Source organism: Galleria mellonella, unplaced genomic scaffold, assembly GCF_026898425.1.
Source record: "Galleria mellonella isolate WM207_F2 unplaced genomic scaffold, CSIRO_AGI_GalMel_v1 utg571, whole genome shotgun sequence".
Lineage (NCBI taxonomy): Eukaryota > Metazoa > Arthropoda > Insecta > Lepidoptera > Pyralidae > Galleria > Galleria mellonella.
In genome coordinates, this window is record NW_026442121.1 from 76,122 (window position 1) to 94,371 (window position 18,250).

Below are 18,250 nucleotides of genomic sequence, written 5' to 3' on the forward strand. Positions count from 1 at the left end.
CGGTTTGAAGGGTGGGATATGGCAGTGAATTTACAGGGTACAGAGGCATAACACCTGAGTCCTCAGGAATGGCAACGCATGGAAAGTATCATGGGCGAAACAGTATACTCTGTTATGTCCATTGTAATGCTCATGTCTATAGGCGACGGTTACCACTTTCCATCAGATGGGCCATGAGCTTATTTGCCATTCTAAGTTGTATAAAAAAGAATTAGAGAATAGCATGCAAGTATAGCCAATTGATAATTATCAGTGTTACTAAAAGATAGCTCTGCAGATGACTGTGAAATCGCGTTCAATATAGAGAACCCTATGGCTACAATTTTATACATATATACATATGTACAAGAAGATAACGTATCGTGCCTTAAAATCACGCGATTGGAAACGCACGAGCAAAACCTCTCGACGTGCAGACTGGCCGCGGCAGCCCGAGGCGCCTAATTGTGGCTTCTGTGGATGCAACCGCTCATTTTGCACAATACCGTAATTGGATCCAAGGAACGAGAGAAACATTAGTAATTCTGATTGCTACGTGTTAGCAGGCCGAGTGCTGTCAATGACACATAATACAGCGCGCGGTGTCGTTTCACAGTGAGGTTTCTACAGATACTAATTAGTTGTAATTAGTCCATCCGTGGGATAGCGGTTTTGAAATAGTTTACTGCGGTCATGTGGGATTTTTAACCTTTTTTTTCATATTTCAAATATCAGGTACACAAATGGCAAGCTCCGTTGTTTTTTTTTAATAGATGTAGCTGAAATGTTACACTTGCCCACAAGCACACACCACAGCATATATTCGGGAGGAGTACCTGCAGCTCGTAAGCGGTAGCAGATGATCCTGCGTGTATATTGAGCTATTAGATTATGCTATGCCTTCTTTTGTATCTATATCTTTCTTTCTTTCTTTCTTATATGTCAGTTTCGTTATTCTTTTACGACATCTCTTCATCTCTTGATACGACACGACATCAACTTTTTTCTTGATCTGCCTGATGTTACTATGCCTTAGTCCCCCCTTCCCCTCCTTTCTTCTGTTTTACCTTCTATTATAATGTTTATAAGTTCGTCGCGTCGTATCAAGTGTCCTAACATTTTTTCCCTTCTGACCTCAATAACTCTTATAATTTGTTTATTTTTCTTTACTCTAAGTGGTATCTCCTAATTACTAAACCGATCTTTCCAGTTAATTTCCTCCATCCTTCTTCTGCACCACTATTGAGGGTCCTCATGTGGTATTTATTCGGAATCACTGTTACAGATAGGTAATTTTTTCATGTTACAGCTAGTTCGAGATAATCTCCGACTGTATGAAACTTATGTACCTCGCTCACCTTCCTGCCGACGCGGTTGTTGTGTAAGTTCATGAGGCTGCGAGCGTCCGCCTCCAACTCGCGGGCGTCGAGGAAGCGGCGCGCGAACCTTGCGCCGAACGCCACCTCCCCGCACCCTCCCCACTGGAACTGGTCCGAAGAGGAAGGGCTGCTGCCGCGCCGCCGCTGCACCGACAGTTTGCTGGTAAGTGAACAGCAAAATTATAAACTTCTCATTTTTTATGTTGCATTGTACAGTTGGCCACGATTTTCTTTATATGAGAGGAGGATATAGCCTAGATGAACTGTGTGAAAGATGATACGGTTAAAAAAACGAGTGAATACTAAAAGTCAGTAAAGCAAGTAGAGATGAATGGAAAAGAAAACATTTATACTGACTTCAGAATTACATAAAATCTTAGTCTTCGTCAAAGGTAACGCTATAAGGTGGTATGGGTACATCATCATTATCATCATATCAGTCTTTAACTGTTCACTGCTGAACATTTCAACCGGCCGGTTGTTTGTTGGTATCTATCTTATCTATGTTACATAAAAAAAACGTTCCTATCCATTACCAGGATGTTGTAAAAGGCAACTAAGTAGAAGGATCCGTACCTAGCAGAGTGATAATCATGACTGTACGGTAATGATGATGATGTGTATATGTGAAGTGCAACTAGTTACCTGTTGTGCGCGCACCCGCAGGCGGGCAGGTCGCCGCGCGCGCACGCCGCGCTCAGCGCGTGCGTCGCGCCCGCCGCCGTGATCGCGTACGTGAACGCTGCCTCGCGCGTCGCTGCACAGCAATACGAGTAGTGGAAATAAAATAAATAAGTATGGCTGCAATTCTTGATGGGGTAGGCAGAGGTATTAGTCTATGTTGTAGTGAAGGTAACGCTCGAGATGGCCATGGGCACAGCAAATAATAAATTCGAGACAAAATAATCTTGCTTGTCGCTGTGTTTCGGTTTCATTTGGTTTCGTGTACATTTGATGTTTTGCAGCATCGGAGAATTGTCGAAACTTTAATTAGATATTTTTTTTATTGTTGACTAGTTCCGAAGTTACAAGTTTTGGAGTTTGTATGAGTATGTTGAGGTAGTGATTTTTTTAAGAATTGGAGTGCTAAGTCCTTTTGCGCTGTCAGTATACGCTGGCGAGGTACCAATGACAGCTGATAGATGAGGATAAAGTCAGATGAGTTGATTCGTCATGATGAATTCACTATGGTTAACATCATGATATTTTCAGGAGGAGTCGTGTGAAGATTGAATTAGCAGAAGGTACTTATAAGTGAGGCCACAAGATTCCATTTTTAATAATTTGTTGTGTTTGCATGGCTGTGTTTCGGTTTGAAGGGTAGGATATAGCGTGAATTTACTGGGTACAGAGGAATAACACTTGAGTCCTCAGGAATGGCAACGCATGGGGGGTATCATGGTCGAAACAGTATACTCTGTTATGTCTGTGGTACTGCTCATATCTATAGGCGACGGTTACCACTTTCCATCAGGTGGGCCGTCAGTTTGTTTGCCATTCTAAGTTGTATAAAAAAAATCCTCCCTAAAAGGACATGCTATGTAGATTGTACACAAAAATAATCTACATGGGTACGAGAGGTACATATTTCTCGTATTTCTGTCATCAAGTAGCTGCAGTGTTTTGGTTTGAAGAGTGGGATATAGCAGTGAACTTATAGGGTATGGGCTGGAAGCGAAGCATAACATCTAAGTCCTCTTACATGATGCGCATGAGGGGTACTATGAATGTGATTATAATCACAAAATAAAGTTTCTGTGTCCATGTGAAGGTTATCACTTTCCATCAGGTGGACCATCAACTTGATTGCCATTCAAAGTAGCATACAAAAACATGATCACCTAGTCACTTAGTAATATGATTGAACATATTCGATAGTGTTTTATGTTCCAGAATAGGATTCCTGACACCGGTTTCACTTAATACTGAATACAATTTACTTTATAGCTCGTTCTATTTGCTCCTTAATGCTTATCTGTACTTAGTGCTTATCATACGACTACTTAGAGGTACATTATATTCAGACAATCGCGATACATAATTTACAAGAAGCTACGGTAGTGCGTAAGACTATGTATCGGCTGTCGGTACTCTAATAAGACAATTAGTGGATGCAGTGATAAGAAAGTATGTATTAAGTAGACTTAACATTAATAAAATTAGAAAATAAGGCTAAAAGTTATAATATTTTGTACGAGTATAATTTACTGGATTTACAATGATTCTATTGTTCGAACAATGTTGGCAAAGGAAGATTCCCGAGTGGCGACTCTGTATAGATGTACGTTTTTTTTTTAACGTCTGGTAAATGCTTTATGCAGACCCATACACCTTGTGGGAGGTGAATGGGTACTGTGGGAATCCCCCCGTAAGGTGGGGGTGTACCCACCAAAAACCAGACGATATACCCTCGAGGTGCCATATGTCGGAGACATGGGTTCGCTTTCGCACTCACCACATCTCCGACGGCAGCGATAGATGTACGTACGTAGTGTAGAGCGTTGTAAACTTTGACAAAGCGTTCCAAACAATGTTTCTTTTCTAATACTCCTTTATTTTTGATACAATTGAAGAGTTCACTCAAAGAACGTGTTAATTGACAACTATAGACATCATCGAATCTGTAGTTTGCTATTCCTGGAAACTAAGAACTAGTTCCTCGTCATGTGTATTTCGCTATAGAATAGGTCACCCTTTACTTTCCCGTGGGTGTCCTAAGAGGCGACTAAGGGAGCATGTGGTGGAGGGATGGGCATGACACATAAAACATCTATAACAATCTAACTGCGGCTGCCAACCCGTCTGCCAAGCGTGGCAACTACTGGCAAAATTCGTCTTATGGGGAAGGCTATTGTCCAGCAGTGGACAGTTAACGGCTGAAATAATAATAAAGAACTGGTTCTTATAATTTTTGGTCATATAAAGTTTTTTATTAGATGGATCAGTGGAGTCAGTGGATGCAGGTAGCTTGAGACCGTTTCTTATGGTTGTCTATGGGGGAGGTCTATGCTCAGCAGTGGACAGTTAATGGTTCATATGATGATGATGATGATGAAAGGTTTTTAATTTTTTGGACGAACAATGAAGTATAATTTATAAAATAAATATTGATGTGTATTCGAATAACTAAAATCAAGCTAATTGTCCGTTCAATAATGTAGTACAATACATCAATTTTGACAGAACGAACACGCACTTTCCACATAATAAACCTGTCAAATTAATTTACGATTCACACAACAACAAACAAACAAACAGCGAGACACGTTCTCAAATCACTCGTGTGTGTCACTCAATTAACACGGAGGTAAAGCAAATAAAAAGTTAATTGCCGCGACAGCTGGACGGACAGACAAACATATTGGAAGACGGGAGGTAGTGGTGAGCGCGTTCACACGACATGATCACATCGGATCGTGACGTTAAGAATGCTTAATGTAAGTCGTGCACACACACGCCGTTGGGGCTCACCCGGGTCCCCGACACTTTGGCGCGGCGAGGGATGCCGTGGTGGTTTTAGCCGGTAGGAGTCCGGCAGTACCTATACGCCTCCCCCGGGGCATATGGGTCTGCATGATGCATTTACCCACGATAAAAAAAAAAGTCGTACACACAAAGATTTACCACCTCCATAATAAAAACATGAAACCTTTTATAAACCTATTTTAGCTAATGAAGTCTATTGTCTTTTTCTTTTGCACTAATTTCTCAATTTAAAAGACAGTAACAGAATATTCTATTAGTTCAAATAGGATTGTATGTAATAAAATGTCCTAGTTTTAATTTTTATGAATAATTTATATGAGTGTACTGAGAACTGCGCCTCTAGCGGATAGTTTCGGAAACTCCGATTTCCATATAAACTTATCTGTGTACATAAACACGATCGTGACGTAAGTCGTATCGATTCTCATTTAAGATTTTATTATCCGACAGCAAGTTCTTTTATATTTACGTAAAATAATTTTAACTACTTTGTAATAATACTATTTTTTATTTCAATACTCATCTGTTACAATGATGTTAATACAGGTTTTATTTAGTGCATACTCAGTAATAGCGAATTGAAAATAATCTACATTTTTAAGTTGTTTTAAAAAGAAAGTAAAACAACCTTGCATAAGTAGTCTTATATTGACGTACATTTACAATGTAAATGTAAATTTTACATAACTGCTTTGTCAGATTTGATTTTTTGTAATCTAAAACCCGTATCGGTTTCGGTACCGGATGTTTTGGTATTGGTATATTGACTGATCAATGCACGAGTCGTATCGGGTAGTGTAAACGGCTTTAGTTCGGCAGTGCACCGGCAGCGGGTCAATTAGCCGTCGCGTATAAATCACGCGAGTCAATGTGGGTGTGATACGGACGGACGCGTCACCGTCCACACCGGCCGAACGCCGCGACTGTATCGCGCCAAAATACCTGTGGTAAGTAAGCTTATTTTTTTTATACCACTGAGGTGGCAAACAAGCATACGGCCCACCTGATGGTAACTGGTTACCGTAGCCTATGAATGTCTGCAATACCAGTGGTATTACGCGTGCGTTGCCGACATAAAAGAAACCTCTGTACCCCCCTTTTGAAGAACTTCATGCTGTAGTCTCTTGGGAAAACCTCGGCAGGAAGCTCATTCCACAACCTGAGTGTTCATCATCATATCAGCTTTTAACTGTCCACTGCTGAACATAAGCCTCCCCCTTGGGGGGTTTGCCAGTAGTTCCTACACTTAGTAGGCAGATTGGCAACCGCAGTCAGGCTTTAGAGATGTTTTAAGAGGGACGCCGCTGCTCATCCCTCGTGTTGTGAGTATATATATATTTTTTTATGGGTGTAAGTGGTATGGTAACCCCGCCTGCACTAACGGAATACGCTGGCGGAGCACCAGTGAACGGTGATAGATAAGAGTGAAAACAGGCCAGTAAGCCCATCATGATGAATTTATCAGGAATTAACCATGATAGTTTCCAGGGAGAACCGTGAGGAGGTCGACCTGGTTGGGTATAGTGCTAGCAATAGGATTCTCAGTCTCCATTACTAACAATCCCTTTCCCCCCGTGAGTATATTTTATCTTATAACAATAGAGAAACAGATGTTTTATTCTGTCATATATTATTCTATACTTCTTGCAGAGATAAATCCATAATGGTGGTATTTATATAATAGTGCGCCACCTACCCTTTGTCTTTTTCTCAATGTCCTCTACACAAAGGTTGTCTGGATTGCTTAGCGATAAGGCCGCCTTTTGTATCACTTGTCATTAATATTTATTGTATTTATATATTTTTTTTATTTAATGCAATAAAGTAATAAATAAATATTACAGTTACCTAGCGGCATTACGTGCCCGAAGTACGCGCCGTCACCGACCCCGGAGCAGTTCCACCTGTAGCCGCTGAGCTGGGCGCGGCACTCCTTGTACGCCATGCTGCAAATGTACCTACTGTTAGTCATATTTAAACCGTACAAATTACACAATAGGCCTACAAACAGTCTTATATAATGAGGGATGTACGTTAAAATTTGGCCGCTCACGTAATATTTACTGGGAAGCGATCTATCATTTTCAAATTAGGGCGCAGTCAGGTGCCTTAGTGAAGCCTTGAGTCGTGAATCAGTTGTGCTTGCATCGCTATGTTTCGTTTTGAATGGTTGGATATGGTTGTAAAATAACAAGATACAGAGGTATCTTGTAATTTTTACTCCCCTATCCCACCGTTTGAAGGCAATGTATTCCATTATCTTTTTGAAACTCACGAACGTAACCTTCGACCCAATAATACTCTCCAATTATCCTTCCCCTCTCACCGTATTGGTTACGCTTCAAACTCTTTTCTCCTACATTCTTCACGACTCTGGAACGCGCTTCCTGATGCCATTAAGAGACTACCGACTAAACCGTCTTTCAAAAAAAGCGTTAACGCACACTTTTTATTTTTATCCGAGCAGTAAGTACTTTATATTATTCTCAATTTCGTGTATAATATAGTATATGTCATATATGTGTAAGTATATTTGTTATTTATATATATTTATTCGTTTATATATGTAATTTTAGTACGTATGTATATTAATAATTAGTAGTACCGCATTCGAGTATTCTGACACTTCCCTATGGTTGACTGGGAGAGAATGCTTTTAGCATTAAGTCCGCCATGTACACATATTTGTACTAATGAATAAATAAATAAATAAATAAATGTATGGGGATACTATGGTATTCTCTTGTTTTATATGTTTATACATAACAGTTACCATTTTCCATCAGGTGGGTTGTCTTCTTTGTTATTTTAAGTATCAAAAGCTAATATGAAATAATTTTCACCTATCATCCTCATTGGTATTCCACCGTCTTAGATTATAAAGATCACCGTCTTAGACTATCAAGCCTCAGCAACGGGTCAACCTTTTGTCAGTTTATTGTCAAATTAGCTGACTCGTTTCTTTTTATCAGTGTTCTATATACTTACGCATACAATGTATCTCGACTTATTATTTAATAATATATAAAATGAGTATTTACACATTAAAAATGCAGAAATGATAAGACAAATTAAATATAGAAGTTAAGAAGGCATCACCTAATAATAACCCACGCTTTTCTCGAAATATTTGTATGGAGACAGTCTATTTACATATATAATCTAAGGAATATATATAGTAATAGTGCTACAATTTCTATTGTTAAAAGAATCGTTGCTTACCTGAGCCCGGTGCCGAGCGCGGCGACGGCGGCGGGCGCGGCGTGGCACATGGCCCGCTGGCGGTCGGTGAGGCCGCGCGCGCACACCAGGTTGGCGCCCAGCAGCGGCCCGCCCGCGCCGCCGCTCCTGCGCAACACACACGCTACGCTCAAATTTTACAATCCTCTTACTTAATGTTATTTCAGCCGTTAACTGTCCACTACTGGACATTAGCGTTTCCCATAAGGGAAGTCTTGCCAGTAGTTGCCACGCTTGGCAGGCGGATTGGCAACTGCAGTTAGGCTTTCAGAGATGTTTCAAGAGGGACGCTGCTGCCCATCCCTCGCCCTTCGTTAGTCGTCTCTTACGATACCTACGGTAAAGAAAGGGATGGCACATTCTATGCCGGGACCACACGGCGATCCTCTTATTCAATGGACAAAATATATAGATGAAGTCAGATTACAGTAGGTATATTTATAACAGTAACTATCGCTAAATATAATAATGATAAAACCAGCAGAAAAATCATAAAAGTGACTATTTAAAAGTGTTAAAAACCAAAATTTTTGAATAAAGATGGTTTTTTTTAATAAGTGTCACTCAGTTATATCAAATCACCTGGGTCTCAAGCTCGGATATCCAGTGATATGGGAAACCAACAATGAATATTCGGGAGCTTACCCCCAAATACAAGGACCTGAGAGTTTTTTTGTGTATCAAAAATTCTGATTGCAAAATTAAAAAAATACTAACATTAATCAAATTTACCTTAAAATATCATGTCGTTTCTTGATATGTCATGTTTGAAGTTATGTTTTGTGTACTTGCGTGTACTACGAATGTATAGCCACTTTCTGCAACTCTCTCGGGCTCATAAACGGTAATATTTGAAAGAGGATGGCTCTTTTAAATAACTTACAGATTATCTTTTTATTAAACGCATCAAAAAATGAAACCAAAACAAAATGCTTTATATATAAGTACATACTACAAATACAATCGAGCCCAGATCCTTTTTCATTTTGGGGTCGTTTAAAAAGCGTTTAAAATTCATTAAAATTTTGTTAAAGTTATTTGCCGTGAACTGTGCAAAGTCGTTTCTTACAGATCGTATGCGCCTCGTATAATCGCAATACCCTAGAATTTCTGCGTAAATGTTTAGAAGTTATTTAGTGTAAGTTAGTTGTAAGTTAAGCTAGATAAAGTGCAGACAATCACGTGCTCAGCGGCTCGACTTGCGCATCGAGACGTCTCACGCTCGTTACGCGAACACTGACGGGTCACCCCACGGGCGGTCACCAAAATTTCGTACCAGTAGAAGGTTAAACTCATCGGTAACCTTATTAATAGAAATAGCGATTTTTCTCCTGCCTTAGAATGGTTTCAAGGTAACAACCATACGCGACTTAACGCGATGAAATGCTTTTATAAGTAAATAATACATACGTGCTTCTTTTTCTACTGAAACGTCTGCAATAAAGTAGCAGGTATGTAGGTAATATTTACTGTAAAAGTTTTTTCATCGCGTTAAGTTCCGATAGTGTATTTAAAAATATGTGTAAACAACGCGAAAGTTTAAAATTAACCTTTATGTTTTTAAGCTAAATGGCTTAAAGCTTGGAAGTTCTATTGAACGAGGTTTGCAATTGATCTGAATGTTTTTTTGTTATGAGGTATTTTTAAAGAGTGATAATGAAATGGTAACCTCGCCTGCGCTATCGGTATACGCTGGCGGGGCACCAGTGAGGGATGATAGGTGACAATGAAAGCAGGTCCAGCCCATCGTAACGAATTCCACTAGAATTAACCATGATGGTTTCCAGGGGGAACCGTGTGGAGGTCGCCCTGATAGGGTGTATTGCTAGCAATGGGTTCATTAGACCCCATTACTAACAATCCCTTTCCCCCTGTTACGCTATTACGTGTCGAATTCAGAATCGATTTTTACAATTCGTTTTGTATTCGATACGGCTTACTCCCATAATGGTCTTATGTTAATATTCTAAATCGTAGTAATATTAAGGATTAGCTTAGATTATTAAGCATTAAGTAGCAATTTTGTAGGACCAGAGGGAGACTATGTACAAAAGTCGATTGCTTTGGTACTTCTGTCCCATTCGTGTTTCTACCGTGAAGCAGTTGTATTTACATGGCTGTGTTTCGGTTTGAAGGGTGGGATGTGGCGTGAATTTACAGGGTACAGAGGAATAACACCTGGGTCCTCAGCAATGGCAACGCATGGGAGGTATCATGGGCGAAACTGTATACTCTGTTATGTCCACGGTACTGCTCATGTCTATAGGCGACGGTTACCACTTTCCATCAGGTGGGCCGTCAGCTTGTTTGCCATTCTACGTTGTATAAAAAAAAAACCATTATGAGAGTAAATCGGGTTGGCCAGATATTATAATGATAATGGAATTCATGTTTGTTTTTTATATAGGTATTATGATTGGATTTGTAACGTAGACTACACTTTTTACTAACTCTTTACTCGCAGTTTCCCCTGGAAACCATCATGGTTAATTATTGATAAATTCGTCATGATGGCCTAACTGACCTGCTTCATCCTCACTTATCATCACTCACTGGTGCCCCACCAGTGTATACCGATAGCGCAGGCGGGGTTATTATTTCATTGTCGTTCATTAAAGAAAGTACCCACAATACAATTAATTAATTTGGATGTAGATGGCGCTATATGATATTTTTTTTATTATTTAGAAGCGCAGCGTTTCATTTGAGTGCGGCGCGCGTGCGTGGGCGGTCGTCTCGTCGCGCGCCGATTGACGCGGCGGTGTAAATTGCGACTTGTCGCAAGCGAACGTTAATTGGCCCTCGTTACCGGCTGCGTATTAATGAAACGTACACTCGGATCGCCGCCACCCTTCCTTCACCTGTCAATTAAGCCTCTATTCACGGCTCATGCTATATTTTTGAGACTTTTAAAAGGATATTTCCAATTCGTACTTTATACCACAGTTATTTTGATTTAAAAACTAAACCTCTAAACCGATTTTGATAACATTTCTGTAATATAATTTCTAATTAATATTATAATATTGTGGCCGTGTGGTCCCGGCATAGAATAGGCCACTTCTTTCTTTCTCGTGGGTGGCGTAAGAACCGGCTAAGGGAGGGCGAGGTATGGGCAGCAGCGTCCCTCTTAAACATCTCTTAAGCCTGACTATGGTTGCCAATCCGCCTGCCAAGCATGGCAACTACTGGCAGAACCCCCCAAGAAAGAAAGGGAAGATAATATTGACCAGGCACTAAGTATATCTTTTCAGAAAAACAAATCCAAATTGGTGACAATTGACAGAGTTATGAGGTAATAAACACTTAAAAATACAACATGTTACTGCATAATCTATGATTGCTGCAAGGATCGTGAAGTGTGAAGCAAATTGCGACGACCACATAATTAGCAGCCACGTTTACGTCATTCGTTTTACTTTACTTGTATTATATACCGTCACCTCTTCGTTTCATATATATTCAAAATATTGTAAATTTATATAGTTCAGTTGCTCACATATTAAAATCATATCAAAAACAAAAACAAATTCTTTATTACTGCAAATCCAGTAAAATAAACTTGCTACTACCCAATCGGCAAGGGCAAACCAACACACACAAGCCCAAATACAACCTAATTCAGAACCTCCTTTTATTGAAGTTGGCTGAAAAATTAATAACTACCGGTCAAGCGTGGATCGATACTTAATTTTTATTAGATACAAATATGTTTGTACAAATAAGTATTACTGTACATAAATTGTAGGAAAACACAGAAAATCTCTTAGATGTACAATATAAGTAAGAATTATTTTTTATTCAGGTGAGTTGAGTACAAATAGTTCAATATAAAGACGCGTCTACACTACTCAAGAGAACACGAACTAAGGTTTATTTGGAATGTGTTCCAAATGTAAAACAAAACGTAAGAATATTTTTAATGCAGTTCGAAATGGCGAACAAGCTGATGGTTTACTTGATAGAAAATGCAAACCGTCTCCTATATATAGGAGACCACAATATAAATTGTCTAAATCTTGCCATTTCTAAAGACGAAGTTTTTTTTTTATGGATGATAAAGGAATAGTTATGGATAAAGGAATACTCAATTAGAACAAGTAAATACATTTAAATATTTAGGCAGTTTAATCACAAGTGATTCAAGATGTACTCCGGATGTAATCACGAGAATAGCCATGGCCAAACAAGCCTTCAATAACAAAAAACACCTTTTACAGGCTAAGATAACAAGAAATATTAGAAAGCGGCTTATCAAAACCTATATCTGGAGTATAGCTCTGTATGGATGTGAGACGTGGACATTAACTCAGAAGGAAATGGATAAACTTAGAGCCTTTGAAATGTGGTGCTGGAAAAGGATGGAGAAAATTAGCTGGAGGGATCGAATTAGCAATGAGGAGGTCCTGCTTAGGGTTAAGGAAAAACGACAAATTATTAAAACTATTGAGGACAGAAGGGAAAAAATGTTAGGACACTTGATACGACACGACGAACTTATGAACATTATAATAGAAGGTAAGATAGAAGGAAGAAGGGGGAGAGGGAGACCGAGACATACTTACATCAGGCAGTTCAAGGAAGGAGTTGGTGTCGTGTCGTATCAGTACCAGTTTACCAGTAGTTGCTACGTTTAGACTTTAGGTTGTGGTGATTTTTGGTGATCCCTTTGTCGTCTCTCACGACATAGCGAAAGGAAAGGGTGGCCCATTCTACACAACGAATATATAAGTGTTGTAAAAGTATTTTATTTCGCCAGAGGGAGACTTTGTACAAAAGTCGTTTGCTTGGGCACCTATGTCCCATTTGTGTTTCTACCGTGAAGCAGTTGCGTTTCCATGGCTGTGTTTCAGTTTGAAGGGTGGGATATGGCAACGAATTTACAGGGTACAGAGAAATAACACTTGAGTCCCTCAGGAAAGGCAATGCATGGGGGGTATCATTGGCAAAACAGTATACTCTGTTATGTCCATGGTACTCCGGTTACCACTTTCTATCAGGTGGGCCGTCAGCTTGTTTGTTATTCTAAGTTGCATAAAACATTTTCTCTAGGGTTCATGTTATATTTTTTTATCAAATAAAAACACAACAGAGAGTGAATTATATTTTGATAAAGATTAATGTTTATGTACTAATTTGATTGTACTTAAAACGAACTCAGTAATGTACAGTATGTTCGGCTTGTTCTCTGCTCGGCAGACAGTGTGAATCCGTCTTAATACCTCGAATAGAGGAAGTACTTAAGAGCAATATATAAAGAACGTTCCCGCGGGCGGTCATTTCTGTTTGTTTGTTGCGTTCAATATTTGTATACATTAATTGCTATACATTATTCAACATTAGTCCGCCCCGCGGCGTCGATCGTTAATTGCCCGTTTAATTACTGTATACTTTCTAAATATTTGTATAGGCTTGTGTGTTTAATAACATCAGTAAACCAGTACGGTACAGGTTTCAAGTATGCACACACACATGTATTTTCTTACACAGCTATGATTATACATTGATAACAAAAACAGAATTTTATACTGCAAAAAATAAACCGACTGTAACCAATAGTAACATAATTATTATATCTACTGAAATAGGAGATGTAAATCTCTAAATTGGCAGGTTGTTCAGGGATGACGCATGAAGATAGAACAATATACTAATAACGCAGGCGGGGTTAATCGCCTGCGTTATCGGTACGTACTGGCGGGAGTGAGGAAGAAAGAAAGAGAGAGAGAAAGATATATTTTTTTGATGTAAATTTAAATTTAAACATTTTTGAATAGTTTTTTTTTTTACTTTTTGCATAAAACTTAACTGTGGCTTGTTTCATAAAGTTTAACTACATATATAAATAACGTATTTGTGTGAATACAAACTGCTAAGCAGTATCAGATCAGTATGCTGAAACCCTTGATGGTGCCACCATCATGTGGATAATTGTTGAAAATCGAACCTGTAGTCCTACAGCCGGCTTCACCAGTTGAACTGTCAGTCCTGTAGCAGTATCAGCAATAAATCATACAATTACACACAACAGACAGACGGACACCGAGTGGGCAACACCGGTCTGTATTGAGAGATTTGCTTAAACGATACAGTTAGTTATGTGTCCTGTTCTAATCATAGTTCTATGAAAACAATTTAGAGTTTAAGATAAATTAGTGGATATGGGTATTGCCAGCGTAACCGTTATTAAAATGAACTTAAAAGTTCTACTAAAATCTACCAAAACGCTTAATATTTTATGAGACTTAGATAAATGGCTCACTTGATGCAAATATAAATATTTACGAGTAACTTTTTTTCAAATTCTCTGTATTTTTTTAGAATACACAATGAAGTTATCGAGATACGAATTATGAAAGATTGCGGATTAATTAAAAAAAAAAAAAACAGAAAATACATGTATCCAATAAAGGGGAAAAGATATGTAAATTTTAGGAGATGTGCCATTTGTCTATGCTAACATGGTACACACCTACAAAATCCAAATAATTAAAAATGTGTGAGTAAATATATTCACAAGATTTCAACTAAAGAACATACTCCTCTGGCCGTACCGCAGCTGAAGACGTGTCCCCACAAACACAGACAGAGCACCCCGTCTGTATATGGTCACACACATTAGAGTATAAAGTTGGAGGGGCGTGCCATGTTAACGCAGACAATCTATTTATCATTATTTTAACTGTATTTGGTTAAAAAGTGCCAAAATCTATCAAACGACCTTTTGCTGGACGAGTCTAAAATCTACTAAAAAAGTAGAAAACTGCCATAAACGTTTTGATGCTTAATATTGGAAACCTTTTCCAATAACCTGAGCGGCCAATCCATCAGTCTGTCGGTCAGCGTTGAAATTAGCACCGGCCTTATCTGATGGAATAATTTACCTACATGGCGAAGTTGGTATTGATCACAGACGTAGATGGAGACAGACGTAACCACATCAATTTATATGAAAACTAATCGTGCCACTACTCAACTAGCTGGTTTAATGTTACAAAAGTCATTTATTGACAGAGAATCGACTTCCGTACTAGACCTTTTAAAAAATATCATCTGTATTGGTGTTCTTTTATGATATTTAAAGACAAACATGCTAATAGTCCACCTGATGGACCATACCACACGTCTGTTTTTTTTTAATGTATGATAATGGAATGGTAACCTCGCCTGCGCTAATGGTATACGCTGGTGGAGCATCAGTTAAAGATGATCGGTGACAATGAAAAAGCAGGTCAGTTAGTTTATCGTGATGAATACACCTGGAATTCAACACGATCATTTCCAGGGGGGACCACGTGGAGGTCAAGCTGACAGTCCAGATACTGATAATCCGCATTACTAACAATCCCCTCCCCCACCACTCGTGTGTTGCCATTAATAAGGACTGTGGTTTTTTTTAATGGTGAAAATGGAATGAAATGAAATGCTCTACCGGTATACACTGGTGTGGTATCAGTGAGGCTTGACAGATGAAGATAAAGCAGGTCAGTTAGTGTATAGGAAGGGTCGACCTGTCGGTCTGTGTCACATCCTACCATGATGAATTCTTCAAGGTTTCTTAGGGGAATCACGTAATTTATAAACTTGATGGAGTATATTGGTAGTAATGGGTCTATTAGATCCTTATTACTAACAATTCCTTCTGTCCCAGGATTATAATGTATTGCTTACATATCCAGCAATTAAAGAAAGAAGGAAGAAAGAAAAATATTGATTTGGCGCATATCAATTGCAGGTACAACTAAAACATAAATAATTATAAACTTAGAAGAGAAGAAAATATAAAAACAAACGTATACTTAATTAGAAATTGTGCGACCAAAAAGGCCATGACTCAGCTAAGCGTTTAGATATTCATACATTATGCCTAAACGCTGATTCTCTGTGGAACAGCTATACACGTATGTTTCCCTTTCGAAATAGCTATTTGGTGACAAATGAATCTAGAGATGAACGGATTTCACCAATGATTGCAATAACCTAATCAATGTCAAGGGAACATTTTTTAAAAGTACCAGGATCCGTGATATGAGGGCCGGTCGTGAGGCAGTGGTGTCAGCGTGCACTGTCGCCCCCACGCCCGTCATGGCCGTGTCAATTAGTTCCTGATTTATTGACTTGTGCTAATAGCGAAAGGAATTAATTAAACCGTCAGTTTGTAAGAGAAACGAATTATATTAAAGACACACACGACTACAATTAAGCGATTTTCAAAAGGAAATGTTTAATTTGTTTGTATTTTTATTGTGTTAATATTACGCACTTGCGTCGACAATTTTAAATCGATTTAGATATGGTAATTAACTCTTTTGGGAATCAATAGTTGAAATAAACGTATATCAGTTTTGTGATTTTTTTATGCAGAAAAAAATGTATTTTGCATTCTTTATTCGAGGTCATAGAACCTCCACTACCAGTAATCAGTTCTCAGTATAAAATGTTGGCAGTCGAAAGCGTACTAACGGTACCAGATATAGATTACCGTAAAGCCGTAAAAAAACCAATCCAGTAAAATATATTTGTATATGAATTATTATAAATTATTTTTCCTTTTTGTCAACATTGTTTTTTTTTTTATTTAAATAACTTTATTGGCCAAAAGAAAATATGGTACAAAAGGCGGACTTGTAGCATTCTCTACCAGTCAGCCTTTGGGATGAACAGTGAATTACGAACGCGGTACTTAATTATTAGGATAGGTAACGATCATCCACATTTCAGCCGTTTACTGTCCACTGCTAAACTGTCTTTCCCATAGACTGGCATAAGGAACAGTCCTCAACCACTTGCTTCCATTGATTCCCTGCAATGTATTTCAGATCTAGCGGGGGAATGTACACTGTGTTTGCTGGCACGTTTAGTCTTTCGAGCTATGTAATCAGCTCATTGTTGTTTCATTTTGCTTATCCTTCGGGCTATTTCCATCAGTTTGTTTCTTCTGCTGATATTTTCGTTTCAAATTTCATCAGGCAATGATATTTTTTTGTTTTGGTTTTCGTTTAGTTTATATATATATAAAAAATTTTTTATCCATCTTAGAATGGCAAACAAGCTGACGGCCCACCTGATGTTAACTGGTAACCGTCGCCTATAGAGATGAGCAGTACCATAGACATAACAGAGTATACTGTTTCGCCCATGATACCCCCATGCGTTGCCATTCCTGAGAACTCTGGTGTTATTCCTCTGTATCCAGTAAATTCACGCCATATTCCACCTTTCAAACCGAAACACAGCCATGCAAACACAACTGCTTCACGGTTGAAACACGAATGGGACAGAGGTACCCAAGCAATCGACTTTTGTACAAACTCTCCCTCTGGTAAATATTGTATATATATATATATATATATATATATATATATAATTCGAATAAGAGAATATTAATAAAGTATATCCCATCAAGTACAAGGGTGGAGTGCGGTGTGGCTTCCATTATCCAGTTGCTGCATACAACAACTGACCTTACGACCTTCACGTTTAGTACAAAATAAATGTAAAAGTGAGGTCGTCCACACCGGCGCACTCGCATTGCAGCGATATCATTATGTACCTTTGTGTGTTTACATTAATGTAAATATTGAATAAAGGAAGTTATTTAAAAGCCACGCGTTTTTTGATGAAAGTGTTGCCATTTTCCGCATAATTATTTGCGAGTATTTTTACTTCTTTAATACAATTTCAATGTATTTTTTTTAATCTGCATAACTGTACCTTGGTCTTTCCATTCTCCTCATTCTCGTGTCCTATCACGTATTCCAAACGTTTTCCCTCTGGTTCTTTTTGTTTTTTAATAGATGATAATTCAATGGTAACCCCGCCTGCGCTAATGGCATACGCTGGTTAGGCACTAGTGAGGGATGAAAGGTGAGTAAAAAGAGCAGGTTAGTTAGCCTATCGTGATGAATATACTTAATATTCAGCACAATGGTATCCAGAAGGAACCACGTGGAGGTCGACCTGACAGGATATATTGCTACCAATGGGATTAGTAGTCCGCGTTACTGACAATCCGTTTCCCCTTAATACGCCCTGTTAGGTTAGGTTAGGTGATGATGGTGGTATCTAGGGGAACCTCCTCGTGGTCCACCCTAGATACCATTAATTTCAGATAAATTGGTCACAATGGGCTAACTGACCTGCCTTTTCATCCTCATTAATCATCT

At 38.7% G+C, this 18,250-nt stretch overlaps 1 protein-coding gene across 4 annotated transcripts in view; it reads right to left on the bottom strand.

Moving 5' to 3' along the window:
• The window catches only part of LOC113509355 (protein Wnt-7b), an 85,988-nt gene that overhangs the window by 7,907 nt on the left and 59,831 nt on the right, over positions 1–18,250 (bottom strand). For 2 of the 4 annotated variants that reach the window (XM_052899474.1, XM_052899475.1), the window contains 4 exons: positions 8,067–8,192; positions 6,693–6,790; positions 2,004–2,115; positions 1,329–1,518 (listed from right to left, as the gene is read on the bottom strand). In XM_052899474.1, coding sequence (XP_052755434.1) covers positions 1,329–1,518; positions 2,004–2,115; positions 6,693–6,790; positions 8,067–8,192 — 526 coding nt within the window. Of the gene's footprint in view, positions 1–1,328; positions 1,519–2,003; positions 2,116–6,692; positions 6,791–8,066; positions 8,209–18,250 lie in introns of all 4 variants that reach the window. The other 2 variants (XM_052899476.1, XM_052899477.1) reach the window with 2 other exon arrangements.